Source organism: Ambystoma mexicanum, chromosome 4q, assembly GCF_040938575.1.
Source record: "Ambystoma mexicanum isolate Mex_15411 chromosome 4q, UKY_AmexF1_1, whole genome shotgun sequence".
Classification (NCBI taxonomy): Eukaryota; Metazoa; Chordata; class Amphibia; order Caudata; family Ambystomatidae; genus Ambystoma; species Ambystoma mexicanum.
This window is the reverse complement of record NC_090928.1, coordinates 635,539,312-635,560,295: the sequence shown is the minus strand read 5'-3', so window position 1 is coordinate 635,560,295 and position 20,984 is coordinate 635,539,312. Positions and strand designations below refer to the sequence as shown.

General features: G+C 53.2%; 1 protein-coding gene across 3 annotated transcripts in view; it reads left to right on the top strand.

Annotated features, from left to right (window-relative positions):
* LOC138467888 (UTP--glucose-1-phosphate uridylyltransferase) overlaps positions 1–20,984 on the top strand; it is a 764,123-nt gene that overhangs the window by 304,154 nt on the left and 438,985 nt on the right. For all 3 annotated transcript variants that reach the window (XM_069608190.1, XM_069608189.1, XM_069608188.1), the window contains one exon: positions 1,622–1,919. In XM_069608190.1, the coding sequence (XP_069464291.1) occupies positions 1,622–1,919 (298 nt within the window). The remainder of the gene's footprint in view (positions 1–1,621; positions 1,920–20,984) is intronic.

Below are 20,984 nucleotides of genomic sequence, written 5' to 3'. Positions count from 1 at the left end.
ACAGTGGGGGAAGATTGGTAATAACCTATAGGGGTCGGGGGATGGTAGGATGCATTTTGGCAATTTCTTGATTTAACCAGCGGAGGTAAATGTGGGTTTAGCCTGCCCATGTAAGAAGGTGTTCTCCTTATTGATTTCTTCCCTGTCCCGCTATACGGATGATTTACCGGAGGGTTATATTGCAAGGACGAAATGGAGGGGGATTGACAGCCTATAAAGGCTTCAGGGACTGAGGGTTCATTGTGAAATAGAAACGAGGGCTACTGTGTCTCACCTAAAGACACCCTCCTTCTATTCCGCAAATCTCCTCCACCCAGGTGATCCTCCCTCGCATATCCACCCCCAGAGTTGGGATCCAAAAGCAATGGCCTTTTCCAGGCCACCTGAGAAGAGGATTTTGGGGAGAAGGAAGTGAAGATGCCTTCAGGTTTCTCACACATTATAGATGCCCCATGTGGAAATATTATTGTAAAAGTAATGGTTGAAATGCGGATTTAAATGAGATCTACGAAGGTTTTAGTATTCGTTTTTGTTCCTTTGGCTCTCACGACATTTATAAATGGAATTTAAGGTCAAGTTTGTAAACAATTGTTACATTTACATATGTAAACTCTGCAGTTTCTGGTGAATTTACACTGTGACGCAGCACGCAAGCCCTAAACATATGCACATCTAAGCACTTGAAATTGTCTTTTTTGTATAAAGGAAGTACTTGTTTGAAGGCATCTGACACTGATTGTTGAAGGAAGCATTTTATAAAGGGGCAATTGTTTAAAACGTACAAGAGACTTGGGCTTTCCAAGGTTAGAGCTAATCTTCCTAATAACAAACTCAACCCAAATGGTGGGCAGCACTGGTCTGGGCACAGGTATGATTTAACCCACCGTCTCACAGAACAATTGTTTAAAACATAGACATTGGTCTTATTTTTTTGGAACTTAGCATTGGTTTGAAACACGTGTTACATATAATGTGTGGTGAAATAAAACCGCAAATTCATACAGTATAAAAGTCTCCAATTTGAAAACAGTAAGGAAGTACTTTATTTTTTCTGTATGTTTTATCAAAAGTGTATTCTCCCACAATGCCCATTTTTTCTATACAGAGCATAGGTCAGTAAAACCTAAGCATAATTTCTTTTTTTTTTAAATGTCGCCTTGTTTATCTGCAGAACTGCTACATGCATGTCTTCAAAACGATGATGCATGGTCTAGCCTACTTTGCATTGCCTTCGCTCATTTAACTTGGTTTAATGTTTTATATCATAATCAAGGCAGTCATTGTTTACATGCCTCTCTGTGTAATCTAGTGGCAAGATTTGCTGCCAGTGCACCGTTGGGCTCCACTTTGTTGTGATTAAATGTATTTTCCTGAACTAGAATGATAAAGAGATGAGGCTTCTAGGGGGTGCTGATCTAGCATGGGCAACAATGGCACTGATAGAAAGTGGCTGCAAACGTAGGGGAAGGTATAAATAAACACAATATATGCGCCCACTCTAGCATTGACGTCCATCTGCCAGTGGAACAACTGCACACAATATGGGTATAAAGCAGCACAACAACATGTCTTTACAGTACAAATAATTTGTATATGGCTTTGTTTTCTGTCTTTCTTCTAGGTATCCTCGAGTCAACAAAGAGTCCTTGTTACCCATAGCCAAGGACTTGTCTTACTCGGGCGAGAATGCAGAGGTCTGGTATCCTCCAGGTCACGGTGATATATATGCAAGTTTCTACAACTCTGGCCTGCTGGACACGCTTTTAGATGATGGAAAGGAATACATCTTTGTTTCCAACATAGATAACCTGGGTGCAACAGTAGATCTGTACATTCTTAATCATCTTATGAATCCACCAAATGGGAAATCATGTGAATTTGTAATGGAGGTTACGGATAAAACAAGGGCAGACGTAAAGGTAAGTGTATATAATGTGAAGGGGGGGGGGGGGTCAGGGTTGGCTGGACCATTTGTTAATATCAAATTTCAGAGTATTCAAATGCACCCTATAACCTTCCATTGATTGGTAGTAATTGAAAGTCCTCTAGTTTTGATTTTTCTTTTTTTTTTTTGCAGTCTGTTAAATATATAACTATGTATGATCATGTCTGGGAATTATTTTAAATAGTTTGACAGTTCAAAAGCAGCTACACCAAACATATGTGGCCTGGCCTCTGCCTCTCTTCCCTGGAAGAGTTTTCTTATTCTATTCCGTCAACTACTTTTATGTGGAGGTGAAATTGTATCAGAAAGACACTGATGGTGATTGCTTTAATTCATGGTTTCAAACATGCATGGATTTATTAATTTACATTTTGTGCCAATCTGCTCATATTCATTTGAAAACGGGCAGTCAATAAAATGACCCTCCTGTAGCAACCATGGCGCAGGCTTCAATTTCAAGAAGAATGGAACTTTCTAGACACTGGTTATTCTTGTCTGACCTCCATCCATTTAAAAAAAAAAACATCAGTTCCTATAGTCCAGGGGTGCACAACTGATTTTGACAGAGGGCCGAAAGTACCTTACATAAGGGCTATAGTGGGCGGAAAAGTAAAAGTGGGCGGGGCGGTAGGCGGGACATGTCAGGAGGCTTTTTCAACCCCCAATTTGTATTAAACACATGGAAAAAGAATGTTTTTGAGGGGTAACGATTTTTATTGCATTTCAAACTTACATTTTGTACTATACATTTTCCATTATCATTTATTTCGATTTAGTTATTGTATATCGTCTGTTTAATTAAATTATATATATTTTATTGACCCTTGATTGGACATTCAGTTATTTTGGACTGCTATAGTTTGCTGTTTGGGTTGCCCAAGAGGAGTATGGCCTTCGTTGAGTCAGGTTTCCTCAAAAAAGCAAAGGATGTACATCTCCTAACTGTGCCTGTTTTAGCTTTATTATCGAGTTCACTCTTGGAGTGCAACACTATGCCCCATGGCTCCCACCCCCAACCAAACACTATGCCCCATGGCCCCCTCATCCCCAACCAAACACTATGCCCCATGGCCCCCTCATCCCCAACCAAACACTATGCCCCATGGCCCCCTCACCCCCAACCAAACACTATGCCCCATGGCCCCCTCACCCCCAACCAAACACTATGCCCCATGGCCCCCTCATCCCCAACCAAACACTATGCCCCATGGCTCCCACCCCCAACCAAACACTATGCCCCCTGTCCCTCACCCCAAGCAAACACTATGCCCCGTCCCTCACCCCCAACCAAACACTATGCCCTGTGGCCCCCTCACCCCCAACCAAACACTATGCCCCATGGCTCCCACCCCAAGCAAACACTATGCCCCCTGTCCCTCACCCCCAACCAAACACTATGCCACATGGCCCCCTCACCCCCAACCAAACACTATGCCCCATGGCTCCCACCCCCAACCAAACACTATGCCCCCTGTCCCTCACCCCAAGCAAACACTATGCCCCGTCCCTCACCCCCAACCAAACACTATGCCCTGTGGCCCCCTCACCCCCAACCAAACAATATGCCCCATGGCTCCCACCCCAAGCAAACACTATGCCCCCTGTCCTTCACCCCCAACCAAACACTATGCCACATGGCCCCCTCACCCCCAACCAAACACTATGCCCCATGGCTCCCACTCCCAACCAAACACTATGCCCCATGGCCCCCTCACCCCAACCAAACACTATGCCCCATGGCCCCCTCACCCCCAACCAAACACTATGCCCCATGGCTCCCACCCCCAACCAAACACTATGCCCCCTGTCCCTCACCCCCCAAGCAAACACTATGCCCCATGGCCCCCTCAACCCCAACCAAACACTATGCCCCCTGGCTCCCACCCCCAACCAAACACTATGCCCCCTGGCTCCCACCCCCAACCAAACACTATGCCCCCTGTCCCTCAACCCCAACCAAACACTATGCCCCATGGGCCCCCTCACCCCCAACCAAACACTATGCCCCATGGCTCCCACCCCCAACCAAACACTATGCCCCCTGTCCCTCAACCCCAACCAAACACTATGCCCCATGGGCCCTCTCACCCCCAACCAAACACTATGCCCCATGGGCCCCTCACCCCCAACCAAACACTATGCCCCATGGCCCCCTCATCCCCAACCAAACACTATGCCCCATGGCCCCCTCATCCCCAACCAAACACTATGCCCCATGGCCCCCTCATCCCCAACCAAACACTATGCCCCATGGCCCCCTCACCACCAACCAAACACTATGCCCCATGGCCCCCTCATCCCCAACCAAACACTATGCCCCATGGCTCCCACCCCCAACCAAACACTATGCCCCCTGCCCCTCACCCCAAGCAAACACTATGCCCCCTGTCTCTCACCCCCAAGCAAACACTATGCCCCATGGCCTCCTCACCCCCAACCAAACACTATGCCCCATGGATCCCACCCCCAACCAAACACTATGCCACCTGTCCCTCACCCCAAGCAAACACTATGCCCTGTCCCTCACCCCCAACCAAACACTATGCCCCGTGGCCCCCTCACCCCCAACCAATCACTATGCCCCATGGCTCCCACCCCAAGCAAACACTATGCCCCCTGTCCCTCACCGCCAACCAAACACTATGCCACATGGCCCCCTCACCCCCAACCAAACACTATGCCACATGGCCCCCTCACCCCCAACCAAACACTATGCCCCATGGCCCCCTCACCCCAACCAAACACTATGCCCCATGGCCCCCTCACCCCAACCAAACACTATGCCCCATGGCCCCCTCACCCCCAACCAAACACTATGCCCCATGGCTCCCACCCCCAACCAAACACTATGCCCCCTGTCCCTCACCCCCCAAGCAAACACTATGCCCCATGGCCCTCCTCACCCCCAACCAAACACTATGCCCCCTGGCTCCCACCCCCAAGCAAACACTATGCCCCCTGTCCCTCACCCCCAACCAAACACTATGCCCCATGGCCCCCTCACCCCCAACCAAACACTATGCCCCATGGCTCCCACCCCCAACCAAACACTATGCCCCTTGTCCCTCAACCCCAACCAAACACTATGCCCCATGGGCCCTCTCACCCCCAACCAAACACTATGCCCCATGGGCCCCTCACCCCCAACCAAACACTATGCCCCATGGCCCCCTCACCCCCAACCAAACACTATGCCCCATGGCCCCCTCATCCCCAACCAAACACTATGCCCCATGGGTCCCACCCCCAACCAAACACTATGCCCCCTGTCCCTCACCCCAAGCAAACACTATGCCCCCTGTCCCTCACCCCCAAGCAAACACTATGCCCCATGGCCTCCTCACCCCCAACCAAACACTATGCCCCATGGCCCCCTCATCCCCAACCAAACACTATGCCCCATGGCTCCCACCCCCAACCAAACACTATGCCCCCTGTCCCTCACCCCAAGCAAACACTATGCCCCGTCCCTCACCCCCAACCAAACACTATGCCCCGTGGCCCCCTCACCCCCAACCAAACACTATGCCCCATGGCTCCCACCCCAAGCAAACACTATGCCCCCTGTCCCTCACCCCCAACCAAACACTATGCCACATGGCCCCCTCACCCCCAACCAAACACTATGCCCCATGGCTCCCACACCCAACCAAACACTATGCCCCATGGCCCCCTCACCCCAACCAAACACTATGCCCCATGGCCCCCTCACCCCCAACCAAACACTATGCCCCATGGCTCCCACCCCCAACCAAACACTATGCTCCCTGTCCCTCACCCCGCAAGCAAACACTATGCCCCATGGCCCCCTCACCCCCAACCAAACACTATGCCCCCTGGCTCCCACCCCCAACCAAACACTATGCCCCCTGGCTCCCACCCCCAAGCAAACACTATGCCCCCTGTCCCTCACCCCCAACCAAACACTATGCCCCATGGCCCCCTCACCCTCAACCAAACACTATGCCCCATGGCTCCCACCCCCAACCAAACACTATGCCCCCTGTCCCTCAACCCCAACCAAACACTATGCCCCATGGGCCCTCTCACCCCCAACCAAACACTATGCCCCATGGGCCCCTCACCCCCAACCAAACACTATGCCCCATGGCTCCCACCCCCAACCAAACACTATGCCCCATGGCCCCCTCACCCCTAACCAAACACTATGCCCCATGGCTCCCACCCCCTACCAAACACTATGCCCCCTGTCCCTCACCCCCAACCAAACACTATGCCCCCTGTCCCACACCCCCCAAGCAAACACTATGCCCCATGGCTCCCCTCACCCCCAACCAAACACTATACCCCAAACACACTCTCAAGCATACACCCATACAGACCCGAATCCCCCCACCCCCCAACTCACCACACACATTCTCAAGCATGCAACCATACAGACCCGAACCCCCCACCCCCCAACTCACCACACACATTCTCAAGCATGCACCCATACAGACCCAAACCCCCCACCCCCCAACTCAGCACACACACTCTCAAGCATGCACCCATACAGACCCGAACCCCCGCCCCCCCAACGTAGCACACACATTCTCAAGCATGCACCCATACAGACCCGAACCCCCACCCCCCAACTCAGCACACACACTCTCGCATGCACCCATACAGACCCGAACCCCCCACCCCCCAACGTAGCACACACATTCTCAAGCATGCACCCATACAGACCCGAACCCCCACCCCCCAACTCAGCACACACACTCTCAAACATGCACCCATACAGACCCAAACCCCCCAACTCAGCACTCAAACTCTGAAGCATGCACCCATACATGCATCTCAACATACACAACACAAACACTCGAAAACAAACATTCATGCACATCCGACACGGCCTCCCAGCCCCCCATCTCAACATACACAACACAAACATACAGCAGAACAGACCCGACACACAAACACAAACACACAGACCACTTACCGGAGACATGCTGGAAGGCAGGTAAGCTGGAACGCTGGCGAGGTAAGTGGAATCGTACTATGGCTGGCGTGGCAAGCAAGGCTGAAATGCCTTCCGGCATCAAGCCTTACTGACCACGCCAGCCGTAGTGCTGGCACTCCATTGGTGCAGCACACACGCACTACGTGGCTTGTAGGAGTGACGTGGTGCGTGTGTGCTGAGCCAATGAGGGCCAGTGTTTTCAATGTTTCCGTGCCTCAAATACTTGCCGAGGAAGCAGCAGAGCGACGTGCAGCCAGACTTCAGGATGCACGGTTGCGAGCACGGCGATCCCGTTCTGCACTTTCATATCTGCTTTGTTCTCAACACAATTAACGAGGCTGAGAGTGGCAGAAAGACGTCAATGAGACGTCTATATTCTGCAATGGCGGGTAAGCTGGAACGCTGGCGTGGTAACTGGAATCGTACTACGGCTGGCGTGGTCCAAGGCTGAAATGCCTTCCGGCATCAAGCCTTATGGACCACGCCAGCCCTAGTGCTGGCACTCCATTGGTGCAGCACAAACGCACTACGTGGCTCGTAGGAGCGACGTGGTGCGTGTGCGCTGAGCCAATGAGGGCCAGTGTTTTGTCCGGCCCGGAAGACAACAAAGACTTTCCTAATGGAGGGCGGCCGATGCTGCTTGCGGGCCGCCCTCCATTAGGAAAGTCTTTGTGCCTCGCGGGCCGGAAAAAACAGCATGGCGGGCCGCAACTGGCCCGCGGGCCGTATGTTGTGCACCCATGCTATAGTCAGTCTTCCTGTGCAGCTCTTATGTTATGTGCAGCTATTTGTAGAGCGCACTGTAGTCGCACGTGGCCTCTAGATGCTGTTGGTGGTACAGCATAATGGCATTTCTCCAGCATTGGGTCTTGCGTGGATTCACATGCTCATGAATATTCCCTGTCTGGCTAGGAATCATGAGTAAAATAAAGCAGTTTAGCTTTAAACTAAAACTGCTTGTCTCCTCTATAGCCTATTTCTGTCCTTTGGGTCATACTGCCCACAGCCCATGACACTCGTCCACCCCGGGTGGCCATCTTCAGATTTTACTGCACGTTTCTAGTGTTGGGCGTCCTTGTGCTTCGCTCGTCAAATCGTAGTTTTTTTGCTATTTTCAGAATAAATTTTCCATCTTTCCTTCATCAACCATCACACAGCAACTAGTGGCAGCCGGGTACCCGTTGTCAGCGAAGATCTTCAATCCACCGTCGGATGTTCAACCAATGGCACCAACAGACCCAGGCTTGGGCGTACAACTCGACACCTCGACTATGGCTGATGCCACAAAGAAAATCCTTTTCAGTGCCTGTGAGAGTTGCGGCCTGAAGAACATCTTCGTCGAAGACCGGCACCTCAAGTGCCTTTTTTTGTGTTCATCCTGACCACAAAGTGAACGGATGCTCTATCTGTCAATCCGATTCGTTGAAGACCAAGAAGGATCACCACCGGAGGTTGCTGGCATGGATCGAGGAAGGGACAACCTCTGACACGGCCTGCGGGTGCAGTCATGCCTCGTCCAGGGCTGGCAGGTACTCTGAGCGTACTCTCTCTGGTAAGAGGAGGTTGAGGTCCTTTGAGGATGCTTCCTCTGCGAAGATCCAAAAGGAGGAGAAATTCCACGCTCCCTCAGCATCTTGGTCAAAGGTCTCCACCACTGTGTGACCATGTTCTGGAAAGGGCCGGTCACCTTTGCCAACTCTGTCGATGGTTAGCCTGCCAGCTGGTGGGCTACTGCTGTCCGCGAGGAAATGACTGACACCGTCCAGGCACAACTCGTCAAAGAGGAGATCTTCTAAGGACCTGCTGTCGTCGACTCTCATAGACAAGAGCCCCAATCGACAACCTCTTCGTCCACCAGGACCATCGCCCCATCGACTGCCACTTCATCGACAAAAGCCACGATGACTAACATCCCATTGGTGGAGTCAGGAAAAACAAATCTTTCTTCGGTGACAAAGCATTCATCAACAACCGTCCTCTTTACCTCCATCACAGTCACCACGCCCAGGGTGTCGCTGCCTTCTAGACTTTCGTCAACAGTCCCTACTATGATCCCTGTCATAGCATCCTTCCTCAGCAGCTGTGATTGGGTGAAAGACTTGCCTCCATCTCTAGACTTCCTGCACAGGCCGACCAAGGCAGTTCTCCTGTTTACTCTGGCTCCTAGGGGATCCCCCAGGAGATCACCACATATCTACACCAGTTCTGAGGAAGACTTGCCTGAAGATTTTTATTAGGATCAGGAAGGGGGCCATCGACCCATGCCTCATGAGGGATCACCATTCCATGAGCCTTACCATCAGTTTAGCCCTCCAACACATGGACCTGACCACCCTGCATATGTTGGTGGTGGAAATTCAGCAGCAGCTGCCTACTGCTCCTGTGCCTGGTCTGCCAGGAGTCCCCTAAGGCCATCTCGGCATCAGCCAACCCCGCCTCATAGGGCACTCGTTTCCTCTCGGCCAGTGCTAGGGGCCCTGCTCCCCTGTGGCAGAGGAGATAGTTCACTGACACCACCGAAACTCGCACAGAGGAGTATAACGACTATATTTCTGCAGATGGGGATCCACAGGATGTCTACGAGCCCGCCAGGTCTTCAACCCCAGACGGAACTGGCTCCTTCCAATCCATCTCAAAGGCTGCCAAGCTCTTCAATCTGGTGCCAGAAAAGAAGGAAGGCTTCCTTTTTCAGTGGCGAGAGTCAGCTAAAAAGACAATCGTGTTGTTCCCATTGTTGGGCGACATATGGGAAGATGGATTGTCAGTCATAAAAGCTCAAAATACCACACCTGCGAAGCATGACGGACTGGAGAATAAATACTGGGTTCCAGATTCGGTTCCCATGCGTCTCTGGTCTCAGCCTTCTTCGTACTCCGTGGTATCGGCTGCCACCAGAAAGTGGTCATCCAAACTCTCATCGTCCATGGTACCTACGGACCAGGAAGGCAATAACTTTGATGCGAGAGCTGTGGTAGAAGCTGGGGCCCACCGTTGACTTCCTCCCTGATGACATGAAGGCCGAAGCCTTCGTCCTACTCGGGGCTCGACATAGCAGACTCTGGTTTCTGCCAGATGGGGAATGGTGTGCCTCTCTGGCGGTAAGGTTGGCGCAAGGCCACACATTTCCGTGCAGACTAAGGTCATGGACATGCTGTTCGATGGGGACACTCTGTTTGGAAAGGCGGTAGATGACACTATCCAAGCAAACCAAGCCGAGAAAGAGACTGCACGCTCTCTGGGGACCCTGCAGCAGAGAAGGCTGTCCTTTCGTTCCCCGAAGCGGAGAGTCTCAATCATCCCAAGGGGTACACAAACTCCCACCCCAATTACCAGCCCTCCCACTCCACCACCCAGGTGGCTTACAGGGGTGATCCTAAGCCTACAGCAGTGGCACCCAGTGTGGTCACCCTTCCAGGACACAGACTCCCAAGCGACACCTGAACCAGACCAGGACTCGCACCCCCACTTTCACACCCCAGTGGGAGGCCGACTACCAAATTTTGTCTATCAGTGGCAAAAGAACTCCATGGACAAATGGGTGCTAGACGTTCTTCAGCAGGGGCACGCTTTCAAATTTCAAGGCAAGTCTCCTGCATTCTTCCTGGTGCGCGTCAATGACTACACATGGCCCAGCTTCTGCAGGAGGTTCAGGCCATGTTATGAAAAGGAGCAGTAGAACCAGTCCCTCAGTGCCTGCAGGGCTCCTGAGTGTATGCCAGATACTTTCTGTTAAGGGAAAGCCAGGAGGGTGGCGACCTATCGTAGACTTGTGAAACCTTAACAAGTTCCTGAAATCCCAAAAGTTCAGGATGGTCATGTTGCAGCATGTGCTCGACCAGCTGGAGGAAAGGGATTTTCTGCTGGCTCGCGACTTGGATGATGCGTACTTCCAGATCCCCATTCATTGCAAACACTGGATGTTCTTGCGTTTTGTCATCCAGGGGCAGCATTATCAATTTAAGGCCCTTCCCTTCAGCCTGAAATCGGCCCTGAGGGTGTTCACCAAATGCTTGCCCACCCTAGCGGCACATCTGCACTGGTGGGGAATCCACATTTACCCTTACCTTGATGATTGGCTCATCTGGTCCTGCTCCCACGCACTGGCAACCCATCACACAGCAGAGACTATCCAACTTCTGACTTAAGTAGGATTCTCCATCGACTATCAAAAGTCCTGCATGTTGCCATCACGGAACGCTCTGATCCTGGGCGCCCTGCTCAACACAATCTCGTGTCTGGCGACTCCCTCGGAAAAGAGGGTGAAAGCCATCCTGGGAAAGGTCCAGCGGCTGTTGACGGCACCCGTCGCAACAGTCCGGTGCATCAAATTCCTGCTGGGCATAATGTTCTACTGCATTCATCTGGTCCCCTTTTGCAGGCTCCAAATACGGCCCCTCCAAGAATTCCTGGACGCCAGGTGGCAGCAAGTGACAGGCACATGGACAACCAAGATCGTCCCCAATCGGGCATTCCGTCAAGCTCTTCAATGGTGGTCGGTTCAGCCACACCTCACTCAAGAAGTTCCCTTCCAGCTCCCTCCATACCCGGCTACAGTCACTACCGGTACCTCTCTTTCGGGTCTGGGAGCGCACCCAGGACATTCTTACGCCAGAGGCCTCTGGCACCAGAAGTAAAAGAAATTACACATAAACGTCCTGCAACTATGGGCAGTCTTCAGGGCCCTCAAGTTGTTCCAGCCTCAGCTACAGGGGAAAAGTGGTGGGGATCTTCACGGACAACACAACACCATGTTTTACATCAGGAAACTGGCCCGGGCCGCGCTCCCCCGCTCTCTCCCTAGAAGCTCAGTCCCTCTGGCGCTGGACCATTCTTAAAGGCATGTTGCTCATCCCCTTTCACCTGGCAGGCGTCAAGAACACCATTGCAGACTGATTAGGGAGCTGTGATCCTGCAACGAGTGGGAGCTTCAGCAAGTGTTGCACCTCTTCAGGCGGCTGCCAACTTAGTGTCAGAAGTTTTCCAGCAGATATCCTCAGCTAAGGAGTTTAGGGGATGCCTTCTTGTTCCCCTGGGATGGGCTCTTCCTGTATGCCCCCGGCCCCATTCCGCTACTGCTGCGTGTGATCAACTCACTCAGACGTTGCCACTGCAGGATGATACTCATTGCGTCGGCAAGGCCGAAGCAGATCTGGTACTCAGACCTTCTCATCTGTCGGTGGTTCTGCCCATGCAACTGCCCCCACTTCCGGACCTCCTCTCCATAGAAGGATCAACCCTGCACCACGATCCGGCCTCACTGAGCCTCACGACCCGGCCTCACTGAGCCTCACGACCTGGCTCCTGCAGCCCTAGAATTTGGGCACTATTCATTGCTATTGGAATGCAAGAAAATACTGGCCAGGGTCAGGGCTCCCTGTACAATGACTTGCTACAGGCACAAGTGGAAGTGCTTCACAGTGTGGTGCTGGGCGCGAACGATATCGCTGCTGCGTGTAACTGCTCTGCATCTCCTCCCGTGCTTGCTCAAGCTGGCCTTGCTTATGCATCCATCAAGGTCCAGCTGGCTGCCATATCCTGGTAAACCTGGGCTCTGGGCAAGCGCTCCCTCCGGTGAAGGCTCCCACCCCGGGTAGGAACTAAACGTGGTCCTGTCTCAGCTCATGGGGCCTTCATTTGAACCAATGCATCGTGCCCGTTCGAAATTTCTATTGTGTAAAACCACTTTCCTGGTGGCGACCACCTCGGCCAGGTGGATCGGGGAAATTTAGGCCCTCTCCTGTAAGCGGCTGTGTTTGTTCTTCCCCACCACTAAAGTGGTTCTGAAAACTCATCCGACCTTCATGCCGAAGGTTCCATCGGACTTTCATCTCGACAGTCACTTGGTTCTACCAATTTTCTTCACGTAACCTTCACCTGCTGAAAAGGCGTTGCATCCGCTGGATGTTGCTCATGCCCTGAAGTTCTATGTGGCACGTGCATACGTTTGGGAAGACGTCTTAGCTTTTCATCAATTTCGGACCTGTGGGACACAGGAAGGGCCTATCTAAGGCTTCCATCTCCAGGTGGCTCTCGGTTTGTATCATACATTGTCATCGTATGGCCAACAGACCGCTTCCAGGCCAGCCGAAAGCCCACTCCACCAGAGCCATTGCAGTGACAAAAGTGTTTCTCTCTGGTGTTCCGCTGATTAACATCTGCAGGGCTGCTAAATGGAGGTCTACCTAAACCGTCATGAAATTCTACTGTGTTTACAGGGATTCCAGGGAGGAGTCCCGGGTCGCACAGGTGGTGCTACACAACTTGTTTGTTTGAGGGGAATCTGTTCCAGGGATACTTGGATTTCTTCTGTGAGCCTAATCGTATTAATGAGCATGTGAATCCATGCAAGACCCATGCTGGAGAACAAGTTACAGGTAAGTAACAGGTTCCTTTTGAAACTTTTGAAAGGCCAGATTTGGCTTTGGGTTGGAAGCAGGGAGTTCTGCAGTTGTGGAGGTAGGAAAGCGAACCATCAGCTGCACATGCAGGCATTCATAACGTTAGCGTGATCAGTCGGAGATTGGTAGAGGAACTAAGCCTTCTGGAGGGAACAGATGGGTACATTTCTGTCTGCTAGAACAATAAGACTTCATTTATAGTAGGCATAGTGTGCAATATTTAGCATTTTAAATAAGTTTACTGGTATGAATTACCAGAAATGGAGGAACTGTACTCGTGGCTTCTGGTGCTCAAAATAGCCTTCACTGCCACATTTTGTATTTGCTGCAGAAGTAAAGGCAATACTAGGATCCCAAAGTAAGACTATTGGCATAATCGATCCTAGAGAGGATCAATGGTACAGATGTTTTATTTTTTTTTGTTCTAGGGTCAAGATCAGCATCACCCTTCAGACACCAAAAGTTTGTCTGGAGTTCCAGTTTTGTGGCTGATTTAATTGGTATCCAACCAGGACTGCCTCTGGTATGGCTGGTGAACAGTGATCTCAGAGCCATAACTCCATAATAAACAATAGGTTCAGAGTTCCTCCTGTAATAAGGTAAACCATCTCAACCCTGTGTTTCACAGCAGATCGGACATTAATAACCATCCACTTTATAGCAATGGAAATGATTTGGGTATTTAATATGCTCTGGGTGAGACTACTAGATTGTTTTAGTTCTTATGGGGAGGCAGACTTAAATGTATTGCTCAGAAGCAATTGCTAATCTAGTGTGCATGTTGGCATTGGTACATAAGGCCTTTTCCCACTTACTCCAAAGGATAGCGGCGCATGTAACTCTGTTGGAGCTTTGCCACTGGCTTTGATGGGCACATATGGGCCTGAATTGTGCCTGTATGCTCAGTGGGTCTGCACATATCACTCTTGGCATGATCAGTACAGGCCCACCTTCAGGGTTCACCAAGCAGAAAAGAGCAGGTGGACAGACTTGTGGCAGCAGATGGAAGGTGACAGGAAGAACTTGAGAAAAACAAATACCGACAAATTAAGAAAATAAATTCATTCTCCAGCATGGGGTCTGGCATGGATTCACATGCTCATGAATATTCCCCGTCGTCCGGCTGGGAATCCTCGGTAATGAAAAAAACAGTATCAGTTTCGTTTCTGATCTGTCTTTCGTAGTAATAACCAATCACTGGTCTCTGCGTCATACTGACCACAGCCAATGACTGCCCTCTACCTAAGCACCGCCTCTGGCAGCCATCTTCAGATTTTTACCGCACGTTCATGTGTTGGGATCCTCGTGCTATTGCTCTCAAGCGTTAGTGCTATTTTTTCACATTTATTCTCAAAAAAACTTCGTTTTTTCGGTCAAAAGAGCCTCAAGCTCCACCGACTCTCCATCCGATCAACGGGGACCCGTGTCGGATTCGTCTGCGCCCCTCAAGGGTGAAGATCTCGTCGAGCTACGCTTTTGGAGGACTCCAGAAGTTTCTCAGGCCCGGACATGGCCCAGGAGAAGGGAAGCTCGACGCCCGGAAAGCTGTTCAGGATCTGCCCTGGATGCCAGCTGCAGAACGTCTTTAAGGAGGACGAACACTCCTTTTGTCTCTACTGCTTACATGAGGACAAGACGCACGTGGAGAAGGACTGTGCGTTTTGCGGCAATATGTCGGAGCGGACCATGAAGGACCGCCATCAACGTCTCGCCAACTGGCTGGAAGGGAAGAGCCCGTCAGGCGAGAAGAAGAGGAAGAAATCCGAGCGGTCTTCTAAGACCTTTGAGGACGCCCCGGCGACGGGGGTCCAACACAAGGCCAAGCACCGCGAGTCCGCTGGCACCGGGAGCGCCGAACGGTCGGGCTCTACGGGCGCCAGGCAGGTCGCACCCTCCCCGGCACCCTCAGCCACGAGCCAACGCTCTGGGTCGGGTAAGAGGAAGGGCGAGCACCCGGCGAAGCTCCTGGAGAGGCCCCGGTCGAGCTCGAAGGCCCCATCGGAGGGGGAGCGAGGCAGTGTCCCCCCCCCCTCAAGGATAAGGCGGTGAGCGCACCTAAGGTGGTGAAGGCCTTAATCCATCCGGCCAAGCCCTCTATCGATACTGTCGCGGCGGCCCTGGCTCAGCCTGTGGAGGCTACACCAGTGGTGGCGACTTCGGGGCTCAGAGTCTCCCTGCCACCACGGAGGGAGTCCTCTTTTGTGCCCATCGATAGGACCCCCGTGAAACCCCCGGCGGGGAAGAAAAAGGGGGGGCAGGGCGTCGTCGTAGATTCGGCCTCAACCTCAGAGGAAGAGCTGATTGAGGTCTTAAGCCACGGCCTTGGCGTGGAAGAAGACCGGCCCGTCGGGATGGATCCCGACGCAGGTGACGACGACATCGTCGAGGGTGCCGACGGGGCTCCTGATCGCCCGTCGGATTCCCCTCTGCCAGTGCCGCAAGACAACTCGGCGGCCATTTTGTTGGCTATACAGTCCTTATGTTCAGAGATAAGGACGAGACCATCGTTGCCGACGGAGGAACCTCTCCCGTCGGGGGATCCTGAACCGGGACCTTCTGGTGCTCCCCCACCCAAGAAAAGAAGGATTCACCCTCCACCTCCTTTTCAGCCGTCGCGCCCCGTCCAGCCCTCCTCCCTGTCCACCCGAGGGGATGATACGGGGACTGACACGGCAGCGACGGGTACGGACGACGAGGTATACGACGAGGATCTACCGTCGTCACCTCCCACCAGGGTTTCTCCACCCGACGAGATTGGATCGTTCCACTCCATGATCGCCAGGGCATCCAAGCTTTTCCAACTCTGCCCTGAGGAGAAGAAAAAGGAAGGATTCCTTTATCAACGGTGCGAGGCCAAGAGGAAGACGGTCCACGCGGTGCCTCTACTGGACGACATTTGGGATGAGGGCCTTGCCCTCCTCAAGAACCCTTCCACGACGCCGGCTAGAAGAGACCGGTACGAGAAGAAGTCCCGGACGCGGCCCCCCTGTGCCTCCGGGCGCAGCCTACCCCGGACTCCGTCGTCTCCGCGGCGGCCAGGAAGAAAGCGGGGGGGGTGCGGCCTCCACATCGACTTCCCCACCGGACGGCGAGGGAAAGAAATTGGACGCTATGGGACGCAGGGTCATCTCGTCTGCAGCGACGACGATTAAAGCGGCCAACGCCTTGGCTATCGTGGCCCGCTACGACAGGGAGCTATGGTACAAACTGGCTCCCCTGCTGGACTTCCTACCGGACGACAAGAGGGCGGATGCCCTGGAGATCCTACAGGAAGGCGAGGTGGCGTCGGACCACGCCATCACTATTGCGACGGACATCGCCGACACTGGGTTTCGCCAGTTGGGCAACGGCGTGTGCCTTAGGCGGCGTGGATGGCTCAAGGCTACGGACTTCCGTCAAGACGTACAGACCAGAGTCCTGGACATGCCGTTCGATGGGAACAACCTGTTTGGGAAAACAGTGGACGATTCCCTTCAGGCCATTAAAACAGACACTGAGACGGCCCGGGCCCTTGGGGTTCTGCAGCAACGACGGACGCCCTTTCGGAGCAGCGGAGGCAAGGGCGCCTCCAAAGGTTCAAGGAGGTCAAGGCGGCAAAGCCTCATCGAAACAGGATTGAACCGGCCGTGGGGTCGGGCCCCCACCGAAGCACCCCGGTGGGAGGCCGGCTGGCGAGCTTCGTCAGCGTGTGGGAGTCCATCTCCACCGACCGTTGGGTGCTGGACGTCTTAGCCCGGGGCCACGCGCTCGAGTTTCAAAGAAGGTGCCCGCGCGTCCCCCCCGTGGCCAGGAAAGAGCTTCACGTCCCTCAGCTTCTCCTGGAGGTAAAGGCGATGCTCCGGAAGGGCGTCATCGAACTCGTCCCAAAGAGGCTTCGGGGCTCCGGAGTTTACTCGAGATACTTCCTCGTGAAGAAGAAGACGGGAGGATGGCGCCCCATCCTAGACCTGCGACGTCTGAACAAGTTCATCAAGGCGCAGAAGTTTCGGATGGTCACCCTCCAGCACGTCCTGGGGCAGCTGGAGGAAGGAGACTTCCTGTCGTCGTTGGATTTGGAGGATGCCTACTTCCACATTCCCATCCTAAAGGGGCACCGAAAATTCCTCAGGTTTGTGGTCCAAGGGCGTCACTACCAGTTCAAAGCCCTCCCCTTCGGACTACGGTCGGCACCCAGGGTATTCACCAAGTGCCTTGCACCGGTGGCGGCGCAGCTGCGCCGCGAGGGGATCCACGTCTACCCCTACCTGGACGACTGGCTCATCCGAGCCAAGACGAGGGAGCTCGCCGTGGAGCACACGGCAAGGACCGTCCAACTTCTCACGGACCTGGGATTCTCCGTGAACTACGCCAAGTCCCACCTGGTACCCGCGCAAAACGCACTGTTTCTGGGAGCGAAGCTCGACACAGTGTCCCTTCTGGCCTCCCCATCGGAGGAAAGGACCAGGTCCATCCTGGGCAAGGTACAGCGGATGTTGGTTTCCGACGCGGCCAAGGTGAGGTCCATCAAGTCCCTCCTCGGAATGATGTCTTCTTGCATCTACCTCATTCCCATGTGCAGGCTCCGGATGCGCCCGTTGCAGGAGTTTCTGGACGCGCGCTGGATCCAAACGACGGGCGGCTTCGAGGAGAGGATCACACTCGACGAGAGTTTCCGCCGAGCGGTCCGGTGGTGTGGCACCCGCGCGCATCTGACGGCGGGAATGGACTTCCAGACCACCAGGAGACAGTGACCACGGATGCCTCCCTGGAAGGGTGGGGAGCGCACTCCGAAAATCTGCACACGAGAGGCCTCTGGCTCCCGACGGAGAAGTCCCTCCATATCAACGTCCTGGAGCTCCATGCAGTGTTCTGGGCCCTCAGGTCCTTCCTTCCGTCCCTCAAGGGCAAGGTGGTGAGGATCTTCACCGACAACACCACCACCATGTTTTACATCAGGAAACAGGGCGGAACCAGGTCCCCAGCACTGTCCAAGGAGGCGCAGGACCTGTGGCATTGGGCAGTCGCCCAAAGGATGTTTCTGGTGCCGTTTCATCTGGCAGGGATAAAACACACCATCGCCGACTCACTCAGCAGGGAGCTGCGCTCGTGCCACGAGTGGGAACTACGGCAGGATCTAGTGGATCGCCTCTTCCGACGGTGGGGCACACCCCAGATCGACCTCTTCGCGACGGCGACGAACTCCAAGTGCCGGAGGTTCGCCAGCAGGTTTCCCCAGGCGAGGAGCATGGGCGATGCTTTCTCGTTCCCCTGGGAGGGCCTGTTCCTCTACGCGTTCCCTCCTTTGCCACTGCTAATCCGGCTCGTCAACCAGCTCAAGAGGTCACGGTGCAGGATGATCCTCGTCGCACCTGCGTGGCCGAGGCAGATATGGTTCCCGGACCTTCTGGACTTGTCAGCGTCCCCGCCAATCAAGCTGCCGGTGGACGCGGATCTACTCTCCAGGGAAGGAGGCGCCATCCTCCACCACGACCCGAAATCGCTGAACTTGCAGGCCTGGCTCCTGCAGCACTAGAGTTTGGAGGATACGACATACCGGCCGACTGCAGAGAGGTTCTTGCAAAGGCCAGGGCGTCCTCGACTCTTAAATGCTACGGACACAAATGGAAGAGGTTCTCTGTCTGGTGCCACGCACAGAAGATTAACCCTCTACGGATTACGGCTCCCCAGGTACTGCCGTACCTGCTGACGCTGGCCAAAGCTGGACTGGCACACGCGTCCATCAAGATTCATCTTGCTGCGATCTCCCGATACACCACAACCACGGGCCGGTCGTCCCTGTGGTCTCATCGTCTGGTGAAAGAGTTCATGAAGGGACTGTTCAGATCGTTCCCGCCGGTGAAGGCGCCGGCCCCGGCGTGGGAGCTCAACGTGGTGCTGACCAAGCTCATGGGACCTCCGTTCGAGCCACTGCACTCGGCCACGTTGAAGTTTCTGTCGTGGAAAACAGCGTTTCTTGTGGCCATCACCTCCGCACGACGGGTGGGAGAGATCCAGGCCCTTTCCTGCAAGGCCCCGTACTTGACTTTTCACGACACAAGGGTAGTGCTCAGGACGCACCCCTCCTTCATGCCCAAGGTACCGTCGGACTTCCATCTCAACGAACCCTTGGTGTTGCCTGTGTTCTTCCCGTCGCCTTCGTCGCCGGCTGAGAGGACTTTGCACTCGCTGGTGGATGTGGCTAGAGCGCTGAAGTTCTACGTGGACCGCACAAAGTGTTTTCGGAAGACGTCACAACTCTTTGTGAACTTTGGACCTGTCAATCAGGGGAAGGCTCTCTCGAAGGCTTCCATTTCCAGATGGCTCTCTGGCTGTATCATGTACTGTCATCGGTTGGCAAACCGACCGCTGCCTGGCCGTCCGAGAGCCCATTCCACCAGAGCGATCGCAGCTACCACGGCGTTCCTTTCTGGTGTGCCCCTGCTGGACATATGCAGGGCTGCTACGTGGAGGTCGACGCACACCTTCACGAAATTCTACTGCGTCGATCGGGATTCCAGGGAGGAGTCCAGGGTCGGCCAAGCAGTGCTGCGCAACCTGTTCGCCTGAGGTGAGCCTGGTGAGGAGGTAAGATGCTTAATGTTGAGTTTGATGTAATGCTTAATGTTGAGCCTTTGCCACCTCCCGTGGTTGTGCATGTGTGTACTGCTATGTATTCTTTATTCATGAGCATGTGAATCCATGCCAGACCCCATGCTGGAGAAGGAACAAGTTACTTACCTGTAACTGTTGTTCTCCAGCATGGGTCTGGCATGGATTCACATGCGAACCCTCCCGCCTACCCCTCTGCGGCTCTTCACTTGGTCATACTGCCACTTCACGTGCTTCCAAAATCTGAAGATGGCTGCCAGAGGCGGTGCTTAGGTAGAGGGCAGTCATTGGCTGTGGTCAGTATGACGCAGAGACCAGTGATTGGTTATTACTACGAAAGACAGATCAGAAACGAAACTGATACTGGTTTTTTCTTTACCGAGGATTCCCAGCCTGACGACGGGGAATATTCATGAGCATGTGAATCCATGCCAGACCCATGCTGGAGAACAACAGTTACAGGTAAGTAACTTGTTCCTTATGAGTGACTAATAAAACAGAGGCTAGGTTACCTCACAATACAAAGAAACAAATTGAAGGAAGATCATTAAAAACAGGTTGAAAGTAATGTATTGAAAGCCAGGTGCCCCTTTAATAAATGATCAGTGTAATGTTTGCGAGATGGAGTTGAAGTAGGCGGCAGAAACAGCGGTTCCAGCCTGAGGATTGCCAGGAAGTCAATCTTTGAGAAACCAATTCATCCTACACCAGCAATGAACAACCACTCAAGTGCCAATTTCCTACTTATCAATGCCTACACCCACACTTCAGTGCATTCCTGCTTATCCATGCTACTGTGAAAGCCTCTGCACTCTCCACCAAGGGCAAGAAGGCTTTATATTGTGATGTGCCACAGAGGAAAGTGTACTAGAATACAAGCCTCTTCACAGAAAATTATCTTGCTCCATGCCAGAAAGTAGTGGTGGACATATTGATCTCCCTATACGTGGGCAAGGGACACATGTCCCATCCTTTTGAAATAAAGCAAAATTTCTCACCCACAGCAGAATTCTAGTGTCTGCTCATTCTGTAGCATAGATGTAGGAATGAGCAGCAGTAAGTCAAAATGTAGTATTTTTCAAATACATGA